At 40.3% G+C, this 19,495-nt stretch overlaps 2 protein-coding genes across 3 annotated transcripts in view; one reads left to right on the top strand and one right to left on the bottom strand.

The window, feature by feature from the left end:
- scube3 (signal peptide, CUB domain, EGF-like 3) overlaps positions 1 to 4,227 on the top strand; it is a 316,073-nt gene extending 311,846 nt beyond the window's left edge. For both annotated transcript variants that reach the window (XM_034172863.1, XM_034172864.1), the window contains one exon: positions 1,683 to 4,227. In XM_034172863.1, coding sequence (XP_034028754.1) covers positions 1,683 to 1,835 — 153 coding nt within the window. In that variant the 3' untranslated portion in view covers positions 1,836 to 4,227. The remainder of the gene's footprint in view (positions 1 to 1,682) is intronic.
- Positions 3,939 to 18,534, bottom strand: LOC117512700 (complement receptor type 1-like). The gene is made up of 11 exons (XM_034172865.1): positions 18,307 to 18,534; positions 18,001 to 18,195; positions 15,412 to 15,511; positions 15,258 to 15,331; positions 8,699 to 8,902; positions 8,430 to 8,621; positions 5,173 to 5,269; positions 5,015 to 5,088; positions 4,749 to 4,928; positions 4,481 to 4,660; positions 3,939 to 4,408 (listed from the first exon to the last, which is right to left on the bottom strand). Exons 1-11 carry the CDS (start codon positions 18,350 to 18,352, stop codon positions 4,380 to 4,382), a joined length of 1,371 nt encoding a protein of 456 aa, XP_034028756.1. The 5' UTR covers positions 18,353 to 18,534; the 3' UTR covers positions 3,939 to 4,379.
- Between the last annotated feature and the right edge of the window lie 961 nt (positions 18,535 to 19,495).

Below are 19,495 nucleotides of genomic sequence, written 5' to 3'. Positions count from 1 at the left end.
TGGTCTACCAGTGTGTTTGCCTTTAACAACCTTCCCATGTTGTTTGTATTTGGTCCAGAGTTTAGACACAGCTGACTGTGAACAACCAACATCTTTTGCAACATTGCGTGATGATTTACCCTCTTTTAAGAGTTTGATAATCCTCTCCTTTGTTTCAATTGACATCTCTCGTGTTGGAACCATGATTCATGTCAGTCCACTTGGTGCAACAGCTCTCCAAGGTGTGATCACTCCTTTTTAGATGCAGACTAACGAGCAGATCTGATTTGATGCAGGTGTTAGTTTTGGGGATGAAAATTTACAGGGTGATTCCATAATTTATTCCTCAGAATTGAGTGAGTCCATATTTTTTTCCTTCTGCTTGGTCTAAAAAAGTAACCGTTACTGACTGCCACATTTTTTTTTTCCTGGTTTCTTATAGTGTTTCTTAAAGCCAGAAAGTTGCCATTTGAAATGAGTTTAGTTTTGTGTCATGTCTGTGATCTGCTTTTTTTTCTACAAAATTGAACAACTGAATGAACATCCTCCGAGGCCGGTGATTCCATAATTTTTGCCAGGGGTTGTATACTTAACAGATTATACTTCAATTTCAGTTTAATTTATTCAGTTCAGTCATAGTTGAGGACTTCAAGTATAGTTAGTTTATAGTATAAAAAAGTATAAAAAAAATTCAAAGCATAGTTGAGTAAACTGACAACTACACTTGTAGTGGTTTATACTTTGAGGTGGGCTTGTACCCACAGGATCCTTTGTTTAAATCCAAATCAAAGTGGAAATGTCCTTTGGGTAAGTGTGCTTTCATAAAGTAAAAAGTTGACTACAACTACTAGTAAGTGCACTGTAAAATAAACCTGTAGTCTTACATGTCAAATGTACTTCTAGGTATACTTTTATAAACCTCACTATTACTTCCTAAGTTTGTTGAATAAAACAAACTTTATACATTTTTGGTTAAGGGCACCCATTTCATCAGAGGGGGGAAAATCCACAAAATGTACCCAAAACATCTGCATTGCAAACATATTTCAAGGGGCTCAAGCAGGATAATACAGAATTTTGAGATTAAAGAAATTTTAATCTGTAGTATTCCGTAGTCCAACACTTCAATTTCCACCAGACAACAACGCCCCCCTCTGGTTATTCATCTGAATACATTGTACAGGGTGCACTGATCTGCTCTTAGGAAAGATAAAGGTTTTTATTCAAACCTTTCACTTACCCATAGTTTGGCCAAACACAAACTGTATGTTTCAGGATTTTCTCTTTGTATTAGCAAAATTAAGATCCAAAATGTAATTAACTACTACTTTACTGTTGCCTCTATTTGAAAATATACTTTCTGAAACCTTCAGGCCCGACAGACTTCCAGGTCTGAACAATAGTAGGGGAAACCCTGATTGTAGTTTTTAAACTCCTCGGGAAAACTTCTAACATTTGAGATTCGGGAGTTCTGTATTGTGAATATGCCCCCTGGTGTTTATCTAATTATGTTACAACTACATAAAGAATATCATGGGAGAAACTAACTTAAGAAGCAATGTTCCTTTAATTGTGTAACTACAGTGAACAAAGATGTTGGCGCTGAGTTCAATGGTGGATTAGTATTTAAAACAGATGAACAGATTCATAAATGACTAAACTGTGTCAGTGCAGGTATTACTCTTTTTGTTTCTTCCCAACAGGATAAAAAACTGATTAAGACTCTGTTCGACGTGCTGGCTCACCCAAACAACTACTTTAAGTACACCACTCGGGAATCCAATGAGATGCTTCCCCGCTCCTTCATACGCCTCATAAGCAGCAAAGTCTCCGCTTTCCTGCGACCTTATAAGTAAAGGTCAGAAAACTGATGTTGCACCTGATTCTGACCCCTGACCTTCCCCCCTCCACCTTACAGATCACACTCCTCGCTCTTACAGGACCTAAACACAAAACTCGTAAGTTTACCCTTTTTATTTGCCGCAGGCTTTGACAACACACAGTGCAGACCTGTGAGCAGCTTTGTGTTTTAGGGGCTTATTTTTAAAAATATACGTAATTTTCCATTTAGCACACATCTGCAATCCCAAACACAAGCGATCTGAGGGAATGTAGAATACATGAGTGGGTTTGGTTTCTGGTTTTGTGTAATGAAAAACTTTTTCAGACAGTAGGAGTGTCGTCTCGTGTGTGGTTTGAGTTTGTAATTGTATTTGTTTTAAAGGGGCAGTCTGACTCCTACCACTGAGTGTGACTGTAAGTGTGTTGTGTAATTCTGGTTTCCACCGTCCACCATCGTCCTCGAGGAGGAGCACTTCGTTTCATCCCGCATCTTTCGAAGCCTTATGATGTTTGAGCTCTTAGAGCAGTTTAAGGGTGTTGCTGTTAAAACAGTCAAATCCATGTCGTGTCCTTCCGTCCACACTGTAAAGACGTCATCCAACCTTCACAGTTTGCCATCTTCAAGCCAATTAAAGATGGTTTGTCACTGCAGGACCACGGCGGGAGATTAATTACAAACTTGAGAAATGTGAGAGCTGCAGAAATGAGACGAACATGTCGGGGAGAGAGAGAGAGAGAATGAGAAATGTCTGAGGGACATGATGTTTGCTGCTTCTTTTAAAGGTCACTTTAATTCTTCTATCTCATTGTGTTGCTGATTTCTACCACACTGGTGGTCTGCAGGTTGAAAACTAAAAGGAAAGCCTGAAACCTTTTCTTTTAACATGATAAATTAGTCTCATTTTGCCCATCTGTGGACTACCAGTTTTATTTTGTTTTTTAATTTTTGTAAATACTGAGAAATTAGACAAGGGTTGGATTCTGTTGATTTTAATGTGCTGCCCACATTTCTTAACTCCAAAGGCACTGTGTTCCCGTGACAGACACCCTGCTCACATGTTTTGTTCTGACCCAATGAAGCCGGCTCTTTCAGAGACTGCAGAACAAGACCAAGTCCAGTCATTTTGTGCACTGGATTTGAAACGAGTCCTCATCCTGCTTGATGGGTTTGATGGCAACGGATTAAAGGAACACCTTTGCTTTGGTTACACTCAGATTGTGCAAAGTGTTTTTTGGCTGCGGTCTTGAGTCATTGGATTAAATGTTAGTCACTCATGCTGGGCAAAAATTGGATGCAGAATATTAAAAAAAAAAAAATCAGATTTGTATTTGTGTAGAAAGCTTTGTAATTTCAAAACTGACCAAAACAGGGTAAATAAATAAAATTCAGTAACACTTTGAAGTGCAGCTCGAACTGCCCCCACATCTAAAGCCAACTATAAACTTCCTTAGACAACCACCAAAACACAATCAGGGTGTTCACAAAAAAAAACTAAACTGGCATCAAGCCAGGTACTGAAGGCGGCATCCATAATGTTTGTTGCTATGCCACATTTTAAGGGTGTTGTTATGGAAAACGTAACCCTTAGGAATGAAATTATTCAGGCATGGATGTATTTATTGTGCCCTGAGACTTTCTTCTCATGGATTATTGTTGAAAATTAAACACCTTTGTGTCATTTTAATGCAACAAGCTAGTTTGGATCCCAAGTTTTGTTTGGGAACATCCAGATTATGGTTTGGTTTCAGATCGTTGAGCCATCATTACTGCCACATTGCAGACATTAAATGTGTAGTTTGTGAGCTGATGGCAAATTTCTTCTTCAGCCCCTCTATAGAAAATGACCATTTGCTATCTGATGTCCATTTTACGGGAGGAGGTTTTGACCTTTAGTTTCAAGTACCTTGATTTCAGGATGACAAAGGGACTTTGACAACTGGAGGGTGATGCTGGGGAAGCCCACAACCATCTGTTTGAAATTTGGAAATGGGGGGGGGCGGCGTCAACTAACATTCCAGCATCACATTCCCATGTGCCCTTCAGTACCCCCCCCCCCCCCCCCCCACCACCACCACCACAATCAGCTTCCTCCTGCAACCTGACAAAAGAAAATGGCTTTTTTTTTTTTATGCGTTTGCTATGATGTATCAGAGTTGATATTTGCACTTGAATTGTTATTGCTCATGTAAAGAGATGTCTGGATTTTGTATTTGTCTTTTTAAATGAATGGAGTTGTTCTTATTTTCTTGTAGCCTGTTTGTTCATGAAATCCTCCCCGTTTTAGTCTATAGACTCTATACACTTAAACATTACAGACTGTAAAAATGTGTACAGACAAGAATGAAACAAGTTTGTACTCGTTACTGTTCAACACTTAAAATAAAACATACTGTACTTCAGCCTCATTTCAAATATGTTTAATGTCTGAGTTCACAAAATACATCCCACTGCAGGGAGAAAAGTTGATGCAAAAATGGCTTAAGAGTGAAAAGCAGGTTAACAAACCAGACATGCGCGCTGCGCTCAGACTGCATGGTTTTCTGTGGCCAGTGCAGTTTCACCTCTGGAAGCGGTAGAACGGACGCGCTGTGAGGACACAGGCGCAACATTAGTGCTGTGTACATTTTTTGACCTAAAAACCAAAATTTGATGACTTACATTTACACGTGGGAAAGTAGCGGCTCCACTGGCCATCGCCTCCACAGGTGATCATCCTCGGGCCCGACAAGACGTATCCCGGGTCACAGTGGAAAGTCACCGCGTCTCCGTAGCGGTACGGCTCAACCCGAGCTCCCATCCAGTAGCCGTTGAGCACATGTGGAGTTTGACATGTTATTTCTGTGAGGACACAGAGCTCAGTGTTTATTCTGCTTGTGTCAAAGGTTGAAATGTTTTACACACGAGTGTCACTCAGCACATCCCAGACCTTTGCATACTGGAGGAGGTGCACTCCAGTTCCCCTCCTTTGTGCACCAGATGTCCCTGTGTCCAATAACGACTCCTTTGAGGCAGCGGTAATAAACCACGTTGCCGTACAGGTGCGGTGGCTCCACGGCGCCTCTCATCTCTGCGTTTGGCACCTGGTGGGGCTCAGGGCAGTCCACAGCTGTGAGAAACAGTTTCACACTGCTAACATCATTTTTATTGTTATTTAGGTTCACCTTAAAGTGTTTTTATGATCAGTCACTGCACCTTCACAATCGGGAACGCGTCCGTCCCAGCCTGTACTCATGCAGTTTCTGGTTCCTTTTCCCACAAGCCGATACCTGGTGACAGAAGTGTGAGTTTCAGTTGTAACACGTAAGGATGCAAAGGAAAGTGTACAAGCAAGAGCACCAGGATTTCCTCACCCCTCGTTACAGACGGCTGTCGCCTTGTCCCCAAACTCCACTCCAGTATAAACAAACTGTCCGTACTGAATCTCACCTGCAGAGCCGCAGAGCTTCCCTTTTGGTGGGGTTGTAAAGGTTTTGTTAAATAAAATACATAAAAAAAATGCAGTACATCTACCATCTTGATTTTTTTTTTTAACTGAATTGTTTGCATTGCAGTTTTGACATGCAAAATGTTTTCCAGCTTTACTTCTTCCATTTACTTACCTGCTTCAGAAATTTCAGATTTTTTTATTTTATTTTTTTTAAATGGAGGGGTGTGAGAGTGCATGTTCAGGCTGTGCAATATACATGTAAAATTATACTTTGTTTATATTATTTTAAACAGAGTATGACAATTTAACTGAAGAGACATCAGAGTAAAGTAATTCTAAATGTTCATTTCTGTCTGTTGCTAAATTTAAGATGTCAGGTTTAAATTAAATACAACCAAATGAAAAACAGTGAGGGGGATTAGTTTCCCTACAGTAGGCTAATATAGGTCACCCCGTGTCAAACACATGAAGGTTTGTAACCAAAAACACCCGACACACAGCAGGGTAAGAGCCTACAAAAGAAGCACCCAGGTCTTGAAAAGACGTGCACCACAGGCGGGGTGGGGGGGGGAATCACCTGGAAGGGGGAGGAGCTGTGTGAAAGAAGAGGTTCCACGCAACAATATGTCACTACCATGAAGAGGAGACCAATTCTTCATTCTTTGTTAAACTGTGCAACCTGAAGCTTTTTGGCTTTTTTTGTTTCTTTAATGTGAATATCATCAGCAATTACATGATATTCAAATGACATGACATGATTTCCCCCCCACACACACACACACACATCAGGAATACAAAGTGTTGGCGGGGGGGAATCGCTCAAGTACAGAGTTATGCTAAATATGAATGAAATTGGTCACCTGGTTCTTGAGATATTGTGCTAACAAAGCGAAAGCGGACAGACAGACGGACATGCTAATTGCTATACCCCCCCCCCCCCCCCCCCCCACACACACACACACACCGTATTTCATACCTGACGGAATAAAAGGACAGACTATAAATTTTACTTCTGATTTACTTTGTGCACTTTGTGTAATATTAAAATGCACTAATATTAAACACCACTCGATTATTACGTCCGCCAAGGACGTAAGAAGATCATCAGCGTTTATTTGTCTGTGTTAGCAAGATTACGTCAAAACTACTGCACAGATTTTGACAAAATTCTCTCCACATGTAGATATGAGGCCATGGAAGACTCCACTGAATTTTGGAGGTGATCCAAATCTGGATTATGGCTCAGGATTTGTCGGGAATGATACGGATCCATATGCAGGTTCTGCAGCAGAAATACGAGGTCTGTCAATAAAGTAAGGGTCCTTTTTATTTTTTTCAAAAACTATATGGATTTCATTCATATGTTTTTACGTCAGACATGCTTGAACACTCGTGCGCATGCGTGAGTTTTTCCACGCCTGTCGGTGACGTCATTCGCCTGTGAGCACTCCTTGTGGGAGGAGTCGTCCAGCCTCTCGTCGGAATTCCTTTGTCTGAGAAGTTGCTGAGAGACTGGCGCGTTGTTTGATCAAAATTTTTTCTAAACCTGTGAGACACATCGAAGTGGACACGGTTCGAAAAATTAAGCTGGTTTTCAGTGAAAATTTTAACGGCTGATGAGAGATTTTGAGGTGATTCTGTCGCTTTAAGGACTTCCCACGGTGCGAGACGTCGCTCAGCGCTCTCAGCCGCCGTCGTCAGCCTGTTCAAGCTGAAAACCTCCACATTTCAGGCTCTATTGATCCAGGACGTCGTGAGAGAACAGAGAAGTTTCAGAAGAAGTCGGTTTCAGCATTTTATCCGGATATTCCACTGTTAAAGGAGATTTTTTTAATGAAAGACGTGCGGACGGATCCGCGCGTCGGGACGCAGCCGACGCAGTGCGGCGGCACAGGAAAAACACCTCCGTGTTGATAACCATTTGTAAAATCCAGGCGGCTTTTGATGGCTTTCAGTGGAGTGAGTATATGAGAAATTGTTTAACAGGCAGGACAAGTTCCAACTTGTCCTTAAGGCTTTCAACAGAGGTGTTTTTCCTGTGGCGGAGCGTCGCGGCGGCTGCGTCCCGACGCACGGACCCGTCCGCACGTCTTTCATTAAAAAAATCTCCTTTAACAGTGGAATATCCGGATAAAATGCTGAAACCGATGACTTCTGAAACTTCTCTGTTCTCTCACGACGTCCTGGATCAATAGAACCTAAAATGTGGAGGTTTTCAGCTTGAACAGGCTGATGACGCCGCCTGAGAGCGCTGCATGACGTCTCGCACCGTGAAAAGTCCTTAAAGCGACAGAATCACCTCAAAATCTCTCATCAGCCGTTAAAATTTTCACTGAAAACCAGCTTAATTTTTCGAACCGTGTCCACTTCGATGTGTCTCACAGGTTTAGAAAAAATTTTGATCAAACAAAGCGCCAGTCTCTCAGCAACTTCTCAGACAAAGGAATTCCGACGAGGGGCTGGACGACTCCTCCCACAAGGAGTGCTCACAGGCGAATGACGTCACCGACAGGCGTGGAAAAACTCACGCATGCGCACGAGGGTTCAAGCATGTCTGATGTAAAAACATATGAATGAAATCCATATAGTTTTTGAAAAAAATAAAAATAAAATAAAAAGGACCGTTACTTTATTGACAGCCCTTGTATACGACACCATGATGTAAAACCAAGATCAGGAAGATGCTATTTTGTTTCAGTTTGTGAATTAAATATCAGATTGCAACATCTTGATCAGTTGGACTATTCTGGATCAGGATGCAATCATTGCATTGTGGAATCCAGATCCAGGTAAAGTCCAGGACACAATGTGAATCACACAGCTTTTATTTTCATCAGTCCTTAATAAAGATAAGTGTGATGGGGAGCGTGGCCCCCGGGAGAGTCAGAGAACACACGAATCCAGATGCAGAGTTTTGTCACATACGTCACAAATGAGCCACAGCAATACAATTTTTTTTGCTTTGAGCAGCCCAGTTGCTACATGTACAGAGTACAGACTATAGCAACACTTTAAAAATAAGCAGTTAGCAGCGACAGACGTTGGAAAAACATGTTTTAACCTTTACAGAGAGAATCTGGAGTCATGCTATTGGCTCACGTTGCTTCTGACGTGTAAGAGAGAACACAGGTATGAGATCTTCAGAAGAACATTTGTAACCACAATAATGTGGCTACTTACGTTCACACCGTAGAGTCAGTTTCGCCCATTTCCCGTTGACACACTTGCGGTACCTGCTACCGCCTGCATGAACGTGTCCAACACCGCAGGTATAACGGACTTTGTCACCAGAAGCAAATGATGTCATCGCGGCGTAATTATCATCAAGGTGGATGCTGGACGTGTTCACGGTTACTGGAACGCCACATCTGCCTGGTTAACAAACATTTTAGGGAGAAACGTGGTTTAAAGTGTAACAGCAGAAGTTGGGAACAGAGTAGAGGTGGTACCTTCTTTATCAGCGGAGGGCAGACACTGCGGGATTTTAGGCTGCCAGCGACCGTCGGCGCCACAAGTGATCTGCTGTGCTCCATCCAGCTGGAAACCCACACTGCAGGTGAGGTTCACCTCGTCTCCCACCTGGTACACAGAGGCAGCGTCTCCCCTCTGCACAGCGTGGGCCACCGCAGGGGCCGAGCAGGCGACGCCCATCTCTGCACAGACCCAAATGTGAACAGGCTGCACACAGGTTTGACAGCATGTTTAACTGAAGCAGTCACACCCTCTGCCCAGCTGATCACATAAAACTCAGCTTAAAAATAAATAAAAATCCCCAGAACACAAGACCACAGGAATCCATCAGTACAGAGTGACAGATTTATATTTTAGTTCAAAATGTGTTTAAAAACAGTCTTTTTAGTCATTAAAAACCATCTAATGCAGGGGTTTTCAAAGTGTGGGAGAGTGAGCCCCCCCCCCAAAACAAATGAATAGCTCCACCCCCACCCCCATGACATAATTTCAACATCTGTGTGTGTTTCTTTATATTAAGTATTTGTGTGTTTTTAAGGAACTGTCACATTTTACAGCCTTTGTAAACATGTTTTTAAAGAACTTTCTATTCTTACCTTTTGTCATACTAAAAAATTTTTTTTAGAACATTTAAATATCTGCGTGTTTCTAAATGTATGTGGCATAACTAACATTTTAACAAATAATATTAATTCAACTTTACAGGGATGGGTATTGATAAGATTTTAAATCGATATCGATGCCATTATCGAGTCCACTTATCCATCAGATTCCTTACTGATTACCTTGTCAATACCTCCTGTGAATTTTCTGTGTACAAAAGGTAGGCTTTACAGCTATTCTATGTCAATAACATTTTATTGAGTCTTAAAGTAAATATTAAATTGGTCAGTGATCCTTGATCTCTGGACATAAATAAAATCTGTAGTTTTCTCAAAAGCATTTCCTTTCAAACATTAATGGTATGAATGTCACTCCATACCTCTGAGCTGAGCTCAGCCGGCTGCGCTGCAAGTCAACATCAATGTTCATAAAGAACTCAAAGAACGCAGGACGTCTTATTTTGGGAACGAAAAAATGTTTTAGTCTGTTTGTATTTTATACTTATGTCTGAAATTATTTAAAACAGTGATTCACTTTCAAGTTATTAACTCCAACCGGACTCTAACTTGACTTGGCAGAGAGCAGTGTCACAGCCCGCCCGAATGGTCCACCCCTAAAAATCAGTCCACCTTTTGCATCTGCGCATGCGTCATTTCAGACCACAGCAGCACGTCTGAGGAGTCTGGTCACCAAAAGCAATCAAATGGATTAATGGGATTATTGACTATCAGACGATAAAGATAAAACCTCTTAAAATCATTCTAAAGTTAGTTTTAAGCAGAAACGAGGTGACATTCTGTGACATTTTGAAATGTCCGACACACAGTGAACGCATCAGCTAGCCACAGTGCTCCGATTGCTTCCGCCACCTTTTATGATCAAATCAATTTTATTTATATAGCGCCAAATCACAACAAACAGTTGCCCCAAGGCGCTTTATATTGTAAGGCAAAAGCCATACAATAATTACAGAAAAACCCCAACGGTCAAAACGACCCCCTGTGAGCAAGCACTTGGCGACAGTGGGAAGAAAAAACTCCCTTTTAACAGGAAGAAACCTCCAGCAGAACCAGGCTCAGGGAGGGGCACTCTTCTGATGGGACTGGTTGGGGCTGAGGGGAGAGAATCAAGAAAAAGACGTGCTGTGGAAGAGAGCAGAGATCAATCACTAATGATTAAATGCAGAGTGGTGCATACAGAGCAAAAAGAGAAAGAAACACTCAGTGCATCATGGGAACCCCCCAGCAGTCTAAGTCTATAGCAGCATAACTAAGGGATGGTTCAGGGTCACCTGATCCAGCCCTAAGTATAAGCTTTAACAAAAAGGAAAGTTTTAAGCCTGATCTTAAAAGTAGAGAGGGTGTCTGTCTCCCTGATCTGAATTGGGAGCTGGTTCCACAGGAGAGGAGCCTGAAAGCTGAAGGCTCTGCCTCCCATTCTACTCTTACAAACCCTAGGAACTACAAGTAAGCCTGCAGTCTGAGAGCAAAGCGCTCTATTGGGGTGATATGGTACTATGAGGTCCCTAAGATAAGATGGGACCTGATTGTTCATGATTATGATGAAATAATGCAGAATTTATGTGGAAATGGTTACTGTATGAAAGCTTCAGATATGTGTTGCTGAGATAGATGATGACTGGTGTTCCATTTTGAAGCAGGAACGAGGTGTTAATCCGTGAACCCTGTCATCAGGGGGGACCGATTTTTAGGGGGACAGCGGTGCAGCGTTTGGAGCTGTGCAAATGGAATGGAGGATGATTCTTGTTTCTTGCCTGATACGAGACAAGAGTCCCAGTCAGTGACTTTAATCCACACAAAATTGACATTTTTAAATGGCTTTCAGAGGGGTTAAGAAGCGAACTTGCCACTTTTGAAAAGCAACGAACCAATGAAGCAGTCGGTCGGAGCACTGCTTCGTTCAAGCCTTAAGAACAGAAGTGCTGCAGAAGTGGTTGATTACAGACCCGCTGCATATATATATATATATATATATATATATATATATATATATATATATATATATATATATATATATATATATATATATATATATATATATATATATATATATATATATATATATATATATATATATATATATATACACACACACACACTAACCATTGTACAATACTAGCAATTTACTCGCCCTACGGGTGGGAACTACTGTACTACAGGAACTACGGGTGAAGATTTCGAATGTTGACGTCATATCCTCCTGACTATCCTGGAATGGAATTCTAATCAATATTTCGTCATTTACCTGCTATATGATAGTCATGATGGAGACATTTGATTGGAGAGTTTTGCCATTTCACAATCACACTGGTTGCTGAGGTTTATGCAACGATGTAAATTTAAGACATTTTGATGCAGCTATTTTCGCATTAGTGTCACCACTACCACGCTCCACTCTGCTATCACAGAACCTCCGGGTACACAACGTTGTTGATAAACTTTCCTCTTTGTCTGGTTCTTCACAAAGATTTTTAAAACGCTCATGGCCCCAGCTGAACAGCCTGGTCACTATGCTGTATGTTTGGATTCAGGGCTGATTAACACTCCTGGCGATAATGCAGCTGCCGCTCTGCCAACTGCCACAAATCTTCACAGAAGAGTTATGGGTAGTTAGCATGCTAATATTTTAGTCTGAGATGATAATACTAATGCCATATACATGGGTCACACACAAAGGTTACCACTCAGCCATGTTACCCCGCTGTCTAGCTAGACAACACAGTGAAGTGGATAGACATTGCACACTCCTGTCCAGATGGTGGCAGTAATTCAGTTGTTGATCTGGCAACCACCATAAAACTTCATAGAGGAAGGAGCGTTGTGGCTAGTTAGCTTGCTAATACTTATGTCTGAGATGATACTCCATAATTCTGTGCATCTATGAGGAGCATGTGATACGTAACCCTCCTATATTACTCCAGGATCTACAAAAATGACATGGGGATCAAATGTGATGACATGCAGGATCAGATGTACATTTGGTCAATTATAGTATAGATAGGTGGCAAATACAAATATTTTTAGTTAAGCAGACAAGGAAAATCTAGTCTCGGGCAAGTTACATAATATGTAGAAAGAGTTTACTTCTTTTAAAGCATAGTTTCTTTATTCAATAACACATGCTTATATTAAAGTCAGGTGTATAAAGCAGGATAGATGAAATAATCTTTGTGATGTCATACGTTTCGCTGGTCAAGAATGCAAAAAACAGACAAGTTCTCTGATGAGAAAGCAATATAAAGAAAATAAAGACAAAATGCAATGTGGAAACTATCGCCCTGCAAGTGTGCTCAACATAGATTACAAAATTTTTACCTCTATTTTATGCAAAAGATTAGAGACAATTCTACCAGACCTTTAAACAAAGACCAGACGGGTTTCATTAGACAGAGAGACTCAGGACAATATTCGAAAAACATTATTAGTTATGAAACATGTCAAAAAATGTAATTTGGAAACACTCATGATAAGTTTAGATGCTGAAAAAGCATTTGATTCGGTACGACGGGAATTTCTATATAAAATAATGGCTAAATTTGGCCTCCATCATAATATTATTGACACTTTTGCTGCGTTATACAACAAACCAGTTGCCAGAATAAAAATTAACGGGGATTTGACCAAAACTTTTACCTTGGAGAGAGGCACTCGTCAAGGGTGTGGAGCCTCCGCACTTTTATTTGCTCTATTCATCGAGCCTTTGAGCCAAGTTATAAGACAGACTATAGAAATCAAAGGAGTAAACCTTGACTCGGGTGAACAAAAACTAGCCCTTTTTGCGGACGACATACTGATATTTTTGACTGAGCCCTTGCAATCTCTACCCAAACTAATGCAGGTGTTGGATAAATATGGTTCTCTCTCTGGATATAAAATCAACATAAATAAAACTCAAGTGTTAAAACTAAACTATAAGTCACCAATAAGTATAAAAAAATACATAAATGGAAATGGGACTCAAATAACATCAAATATTTGGGAGTTGTTTTAATAGAAGATTTTGATAAACTTTGACGCAAATTATGGTCCATTAATCTCAAAAATTAAAACAGATTTATAGAGGTGGAGCACAGTCCCCTTTTTGGGCTTGCACTCTCATGTGGAATCAATCAGAATGAACATCCTTCCACAATTACTGTATTTATTTCATTGTTTACCAGTTTGGATATCACAGAAATATTTTGATGAATGGGATAGAATGTTGGGTAAATATATTTGGCAAAACAAAAAAGCTAGAGTTAAATATAAAACACTACAGTTGATGAAGGAGAAAGGTGGACTCGGGCTACCTTGCCTTCAAGAATATTACTATGCAGCCCAACTTAGACCTCTGATATGTTTAGGTTCCCCAACCTACTCAGCCACCTGGAAGGAAGTTGAAAGGGTAGAAACAGAAAAAATACCAATTATGGCAATATTGTCAGATAAAAAATTAAGAAACAAATTTAACACCATGAAGGATTTTATGTACAAATCTATGCTGAAATGTTGGGATGGGGTACTAAAAATTTGTAAACTGGAGAAAATCTCTGGGATATTAAGATGGATAGCGTATGATTCAGACTTTTTGCCAAATACTCAAGATAACAGGTTTAAAACTTGGATCTCAAAGGGTCTAACTTCGTACTACTCTTTCATCCACAAGGGGGTGTTCATGAGCTTTGAAAAACTGAAGGAAAAAAATGGTCTTCGTCAAGATGACTTCTATAGATATTTACAAATCCGACATCATTTCGATCAAAACATCAAAGTCTTATGGGAAAACAGTGAATTAGGATTTATACACACCTTTTTAACTCTAACAAAATTAATTTCTATGAACAATATAATATCTAATTTGTATAAAGCAATTCAGTTAAGTAAAGAAGGTAACACGGAGTACATTAAGAAAAAAAAGGGAAATTGAGGGAAATCTGAATATTTCAATTGAAAGTTGGGAAAAGATTTGTCATCTTCAGTGGAAGACCACAGGATCTAATACATGGCAAGAGTTTGGATGGAAGAGTATTACAAGGTTCTTTACCACACCTGTTCAAAAAAGACAGAGGGAGTGGGGATTCATGTTGGAGGCTCTGTGGCTCCTCTGGGGCCAACCACTATCACATTTTTTGGGATTGCAGTATTCTCAAATCATACTGGTCACAGATTTGCAATCATGTAAATTATGTTTTTGACTCTCAAGTGACATTTACATTTGAATGCTTATATTTGGGAGATGTAAATGTTCAGAATTGGAGAAGGGATGAAACAAAATTATTGGCAATCCTATTAATAGCAAGTAAAAAAGCCATCACAAGAAAATGGTTGAAGGCAGACCCTCCCTCGGTGGAAGAGTGGATAGAAATAGTCCACGATATCTACGAGATGGAAAAACTACCCATCATTCGGAATCAAAGAGACTCTTTTTATGAAACATGGACAAAGTGGACAGAATATGTGAAATATACAAGATCAGACTTTACTTGAACAATATTTTTATCAATGAATACTGATTATTCATTTTCTGACCAAATGTAACAGCACTCTTCCCCATTGTTTTTTTTAATTATTTTTTGTTGTTTTTTCCCCTCTGTTTTCGTATATTTGAAAACTTAAAAATAAAAAAAATTACAAAAAAATCCAACAATGACGCATATGTGGACATGTTAACCCCCTGAATGTCACAGGAAGTCTGTTCAGGTTGCTGTTATGATTTCTGAGTTGTTTGTGCAAAATGATTAAAGTCAAATCTGTACAATGGAAAAAAAAAAGAGAGAAAGCAATATAAAAAAAATAAATGCATACAAATGTGAGAAGTCCTTCCTCTGCATTCTGAATACAACAACAAGTCCAGTCACATGACCTCTACTTTCCTGTGTGGGTAACAATCAAGTCCCTCTACACTTAATGTTTCAGGTTAGTTAGAGTTTGTCACCTTCACAGGATGGGAATTCACCAGTCCAGCCAGACTTCTTGCATATCATGTTGTTCCCCCCTTTCAGAGTGTATCTGCCAACATGGAAATGATTAAAACCAAAGACAAGCTCAGAGTCGATTTGGTTCAGTTTTCGATGACTTCATGAACTTACCCTTCGTTACATACGGCATAAACTCTCTCTCCAATATATGAATTCCCTTCATAGATGAGCTGCCCGTGAGGGAGCTCCCCGACATTACCACACGATTTCTCTGGAGGTGAGTTGGGGGGTGGACAGGATCAGTAAAAAGCATAACTCAAAGAGTGGAATGACAGTGTCCTTCAGCAAAAATAAAAGGTGAACAAAAATAAAAAAGATTTCCAGTTATGGTCTCTGAATGCTTTGAATAACACATAATTATCCTTAAAGCAGACTAATACTGAATTCAACAAATAAACTTACAGTATTTACTTTCGGGACAAATTCATATTTGTATCAGGGTTCTCTCCAGACAAAGGAATAACGACGTCATTACCTCACGATTGTCTCAGTGCGAAACTTGGTAGGAATCTGACCGCGCAGGAAAATTTCACAAACAACTTCAGCTCTTAGTTTTATCCTGTTTACATCCAGATGGCACAAACCATGACAGAATGCAAGTATTACACAAAGCCTGATGATCAGAGGACAATCTCTGCATTTTGTTTCATCTTGGCGGTGACCACAGCCCGTGAGGGGAACTGCGATCTCCGGTCCGTCCGGGAGGGGGTGCACCGACACTGAGCGTCACGGAGGCTGATGCACAGCCGGCTCAATCGACGCCGTCTGCTGCACGATCGAACACATCAGAAGGCTAACAACAGTGCTGCAGGCAGCTCCTGTGACAGTGAACAGGAGGCTTTTATGAAGAAAACTCTGGGAGAGAGAGGGATAATTAGCAATAAAATACATCAGAGACCACTAATTATTACCACATGTGCGTGGATAGACTTACAATCATGAATACTTTGATGTTGTGTTACTAACTGGGACATTAAATGTGCAACATGTGCTTGTTTGTGGCTTATTTTTTTAAGCTCTAAAGGATCATTTTTTTTAATGTTATTTTTCCATTCCATTTTTCCATTCTTTTTGCAAGAAGGAAGGCATAAGTACTTTTCAGTCTATGTAAATTGGTTTTATTAATAAATTTACTTATTTCTTACATTGCAAGTTCATCATTAGCACTTACATTTTTTGACAATACAGATGGCTGTCAAAATCTGAATCACAAGGACAACGTGAGAATTTCACACTTTGAAGTGAATGCCCCCAGCCTGGCGATATTGTGACTTGGGAATTCAAACTTAGCAAATTGAAAATTATCCAGGAGAAATCTGTAAAGAAAAAAAAAAATCTGGAATTTGCCACATTTTAACTGGTCTTTCTGTACATTTCTTTTTATTTCAGATAAGATTATTGCACATAGGACTTCAGGACACAAGGTCAGATGGGACCCTGAGTGTTGTGCGCTGCTTTGGTGATAGTTGCCAACAGCACTGCTAGACTAAAAAGTTCTGGGGAGCACCCTGCGTATGATCAAATATTAAGTTAATGAAATATGTATTTGCTTTTTAATTATTCCTTCTTCAAATACGTCAACCCCGGAGACGTTCGGAAATTGAACTCTACTACAAGTGATAAGTAATGTGACAAACACAGGAACTTATTTACAGACACCTGCTTCTATTCCTCTTTAACACTCATTGGAATTACAACCCCAAATCAGAAAAATGTGGACAGTATGGAAAAGGTAAAACAAATTTAAACAATTTTAAAATGTTTAAACTGTCTGCAATGAAACAGAAGTCAACTAAAAGCAAGAATCACAGCGGGGTTTCCACCACCACATCTAAGACTTTTCTAATTGGAGTTTTGTTCATCCATTTTCTGCCACTTATCTGGCTACGGGTCGCGATGGAAAACTGACTAAGCAGCTCATCCCACAATTCCCTGTCCTTGGCCAAGTAATGTCACTATCTGGGAAATAATCAATCTCTCCAGTGTGTCCTGTGTCTTCCTCCCAGTTGGACATGCCTGGAAGACTTCCCTAGGGAGACGACCAAGGGGCATCCTCATCCTTGATTTAAGGTTTTAGTTTGAAAAGTGGAAATCTGACATTTATTTATAGGGTGGAGAGTGTTGCTTTTGGTAGCCGGCAATCAATCAGTTCACCCTATTGAGGTTTCAAATCCTGCAAAATGTCAGAGAAGTGGCTTTCACTGCAAGATGTACATTATACAATTATAATGGTTTCACATAGCCGTTATGGAATCAGTTTGTCATTTATAAATATTAGGCATGAGTATTGAGACTGCATATACTGAATATAGAATGTAATATTTAACATAATAAGAAAAATAGAAGCAGCTGCCTGTGCATTAATGTTTCCTTTGCTTTTATTTTACTTGGATAACTAAATTTACTTCGAGGGAAAACTAAAATATGTTACTTGAAATAAGATATTTATGGATGAAGTAGACTCAAACTCATTATTTGAGAAAAAAATCAAACGTTTCTTCTAAAAAAATGTTTAAACACGTTTTATACATACATACAAACATGTACACACACTACAAATGTTTTTCTTTAATGGCGCGAACAGCGTAGGGCGTAAGCAAGCACCAGAGAGCTGACAGAAAAACCATCATAAAAAGAAAATCCTTTTTGTGACGTTCCAAGCGGACAATAAAAGCGTCAATGACGCGTGTTTGTGCTTACTTTCGCATTTGAGTGAGAGTTTGGGCCACTTTCCGTCCACACACTGCACAGCTCGGAGTCCTTTGGTGGGTCTGAAATCCTCCGCACAGTCATAATAAACTTTTTCTCCGCTGGAAAAGTTCTGTCTGCCGACAAACTTCGACACCAACTTGGTGTGAGGATACTCCGGAGGGGCCGAACATTCCTGCGAAAAACCTGCGCAAAACAAACAAAAACAACAACTCCATTATCGTGTTCATTAAAATGCTACTGTCCACTTAAATTAATTATAAATAATAATAAAAATAATTGCTGGGTTTAACTTACCTGAAACAAATGACAAAAACACGACAATCTTACTGAAATTCTCCATGTTTCTGCCCCTTGAAGTGAGGTGGCAGCAGAAGGAGCCGTTTGGAGGAGGAGGAGGAGGAAAACACGAGGATAAACTACTAAAGGTATGATTTCTATCTAAACACCCTCAAAGCCCCGTAAATTAGTCTTCGTATGGAGAAACACCTGCCGCCGCTGTCAGTATGGTCAAGAGCGAAACGCTTGTTCGAGACTGACTACGTGGCGGAAGTCCATATTTGGGCTCCTGGTTCCACGTTGAGACACGCCCACTTGCTCCTGCTCCCTTTGCTTACACATTGAATCCTAGTACTAGTAGCCAAAAAGCAGTATTAGTACAGCAGATAACAGAATATTTACAGAAGAATTGGCCAAATGGTGATAGAAATGCCAAATTCAGCACAAATACTCCTTAGACATTACTCTTTTGAAAAAAAAAAAAAAAAAACGATTGGCCATTTGAATTTTCAATCGGTGGTGTCAACTGAAGAATTACACAGAGGTCAAAATTAAAAGATGCTCCAATCATATTGAAAAATATTCCACATTATTTGCCTGATCATAAAGATTCCAAAAAGTATAGTTTGGACTATCTGTGACTGAATTCTATGGAGTTACGGGATAAAAACAGCAAGAATGGTGACAAAAGTCAGTTTCATTTTGTACAAAAGTTAAAGTTGCTCCAATTTTGGTAAAAAGTGATGCAAATTACTAGTTGAGTTAACACAGTTTTAAAAAGGATCGGTGCAGCGTCTGCAGTGATGCGGTCGCTGTATCGGACCGTCGTGGTGACGAGAGAGCTGAGTAGGGGGGCAAAGCTCTCGATTTACCGATCGATGTACGTTCCGATCCTCACCTATGGTCATGAGATTTGGCTCATGAACCGAAAGAACGAGATCGCGGGTACAAGCGGCCGAGATGAGTTTCCTCCGCAGGGTGGCTGGGCGCTCCCTTAGAGAGAGGTGAGGAGCTCGGTCACTCGGGAGGAGCTCGGAGTCGAGCCGCTGCTCCTCCACGTCGAAAGGAGTCAGTTGAGGTGGCTCGGGCATCTTTTCCGGATGCCCCCTGGACGCCTCGCTGGAGAGGTGTTCCGGGCACGTCCCATTGGGAGGAGGCCCCGGGGAAGACCCAGGACATGCTGGAAGGATTACATCTCTCGGCTGGC

The sequence above is a fragment of the Thalassophryne amazonica genome, chromosome 6 (genome assembly GCF_902500255.1).
Source record: "Thalassophryne amazonica chromosome 6, fThaAma1.1, whole genome shotgun sequence".
Lineage (NCBI taxonomy): Eukaryota > Metazoa > Chordata > Actinopteri > Batrachoidiformes > Batrachoididae > Thalassophryne > Thalassophryne amazonica.
The sequence above is the reverse complement of the archived record's forward strand: the minus strand, read 5'-3'. Positions and strand labels throughout refer to the sequence as shown.

Bases quoted from the DNA above. Each gene is read 5' to 3' on its own strand.
- LOC117512700 (XM_034172865.1), bottom strand. From the start codon at position 18,352: ATGGAGAATTTCAGTAAGATTGTCGTGTTTTTGTCATTTGTTTCAG. The intron at 15,512-18,000 runs GTAAGCACAAAC...ACTCACCTCCAG, and splicing joins ACTCTCACTCAAATGCGAAA to AGAAATCGTGTGGTAATGTC. The intron at 8,622-8,698 runs GTACCACCTCTA...TTTGTTAACCAG, and splicing joins GCCCTCCGCTGATAAAGAAG to GCAGATGTGGCGTTCCAGTA.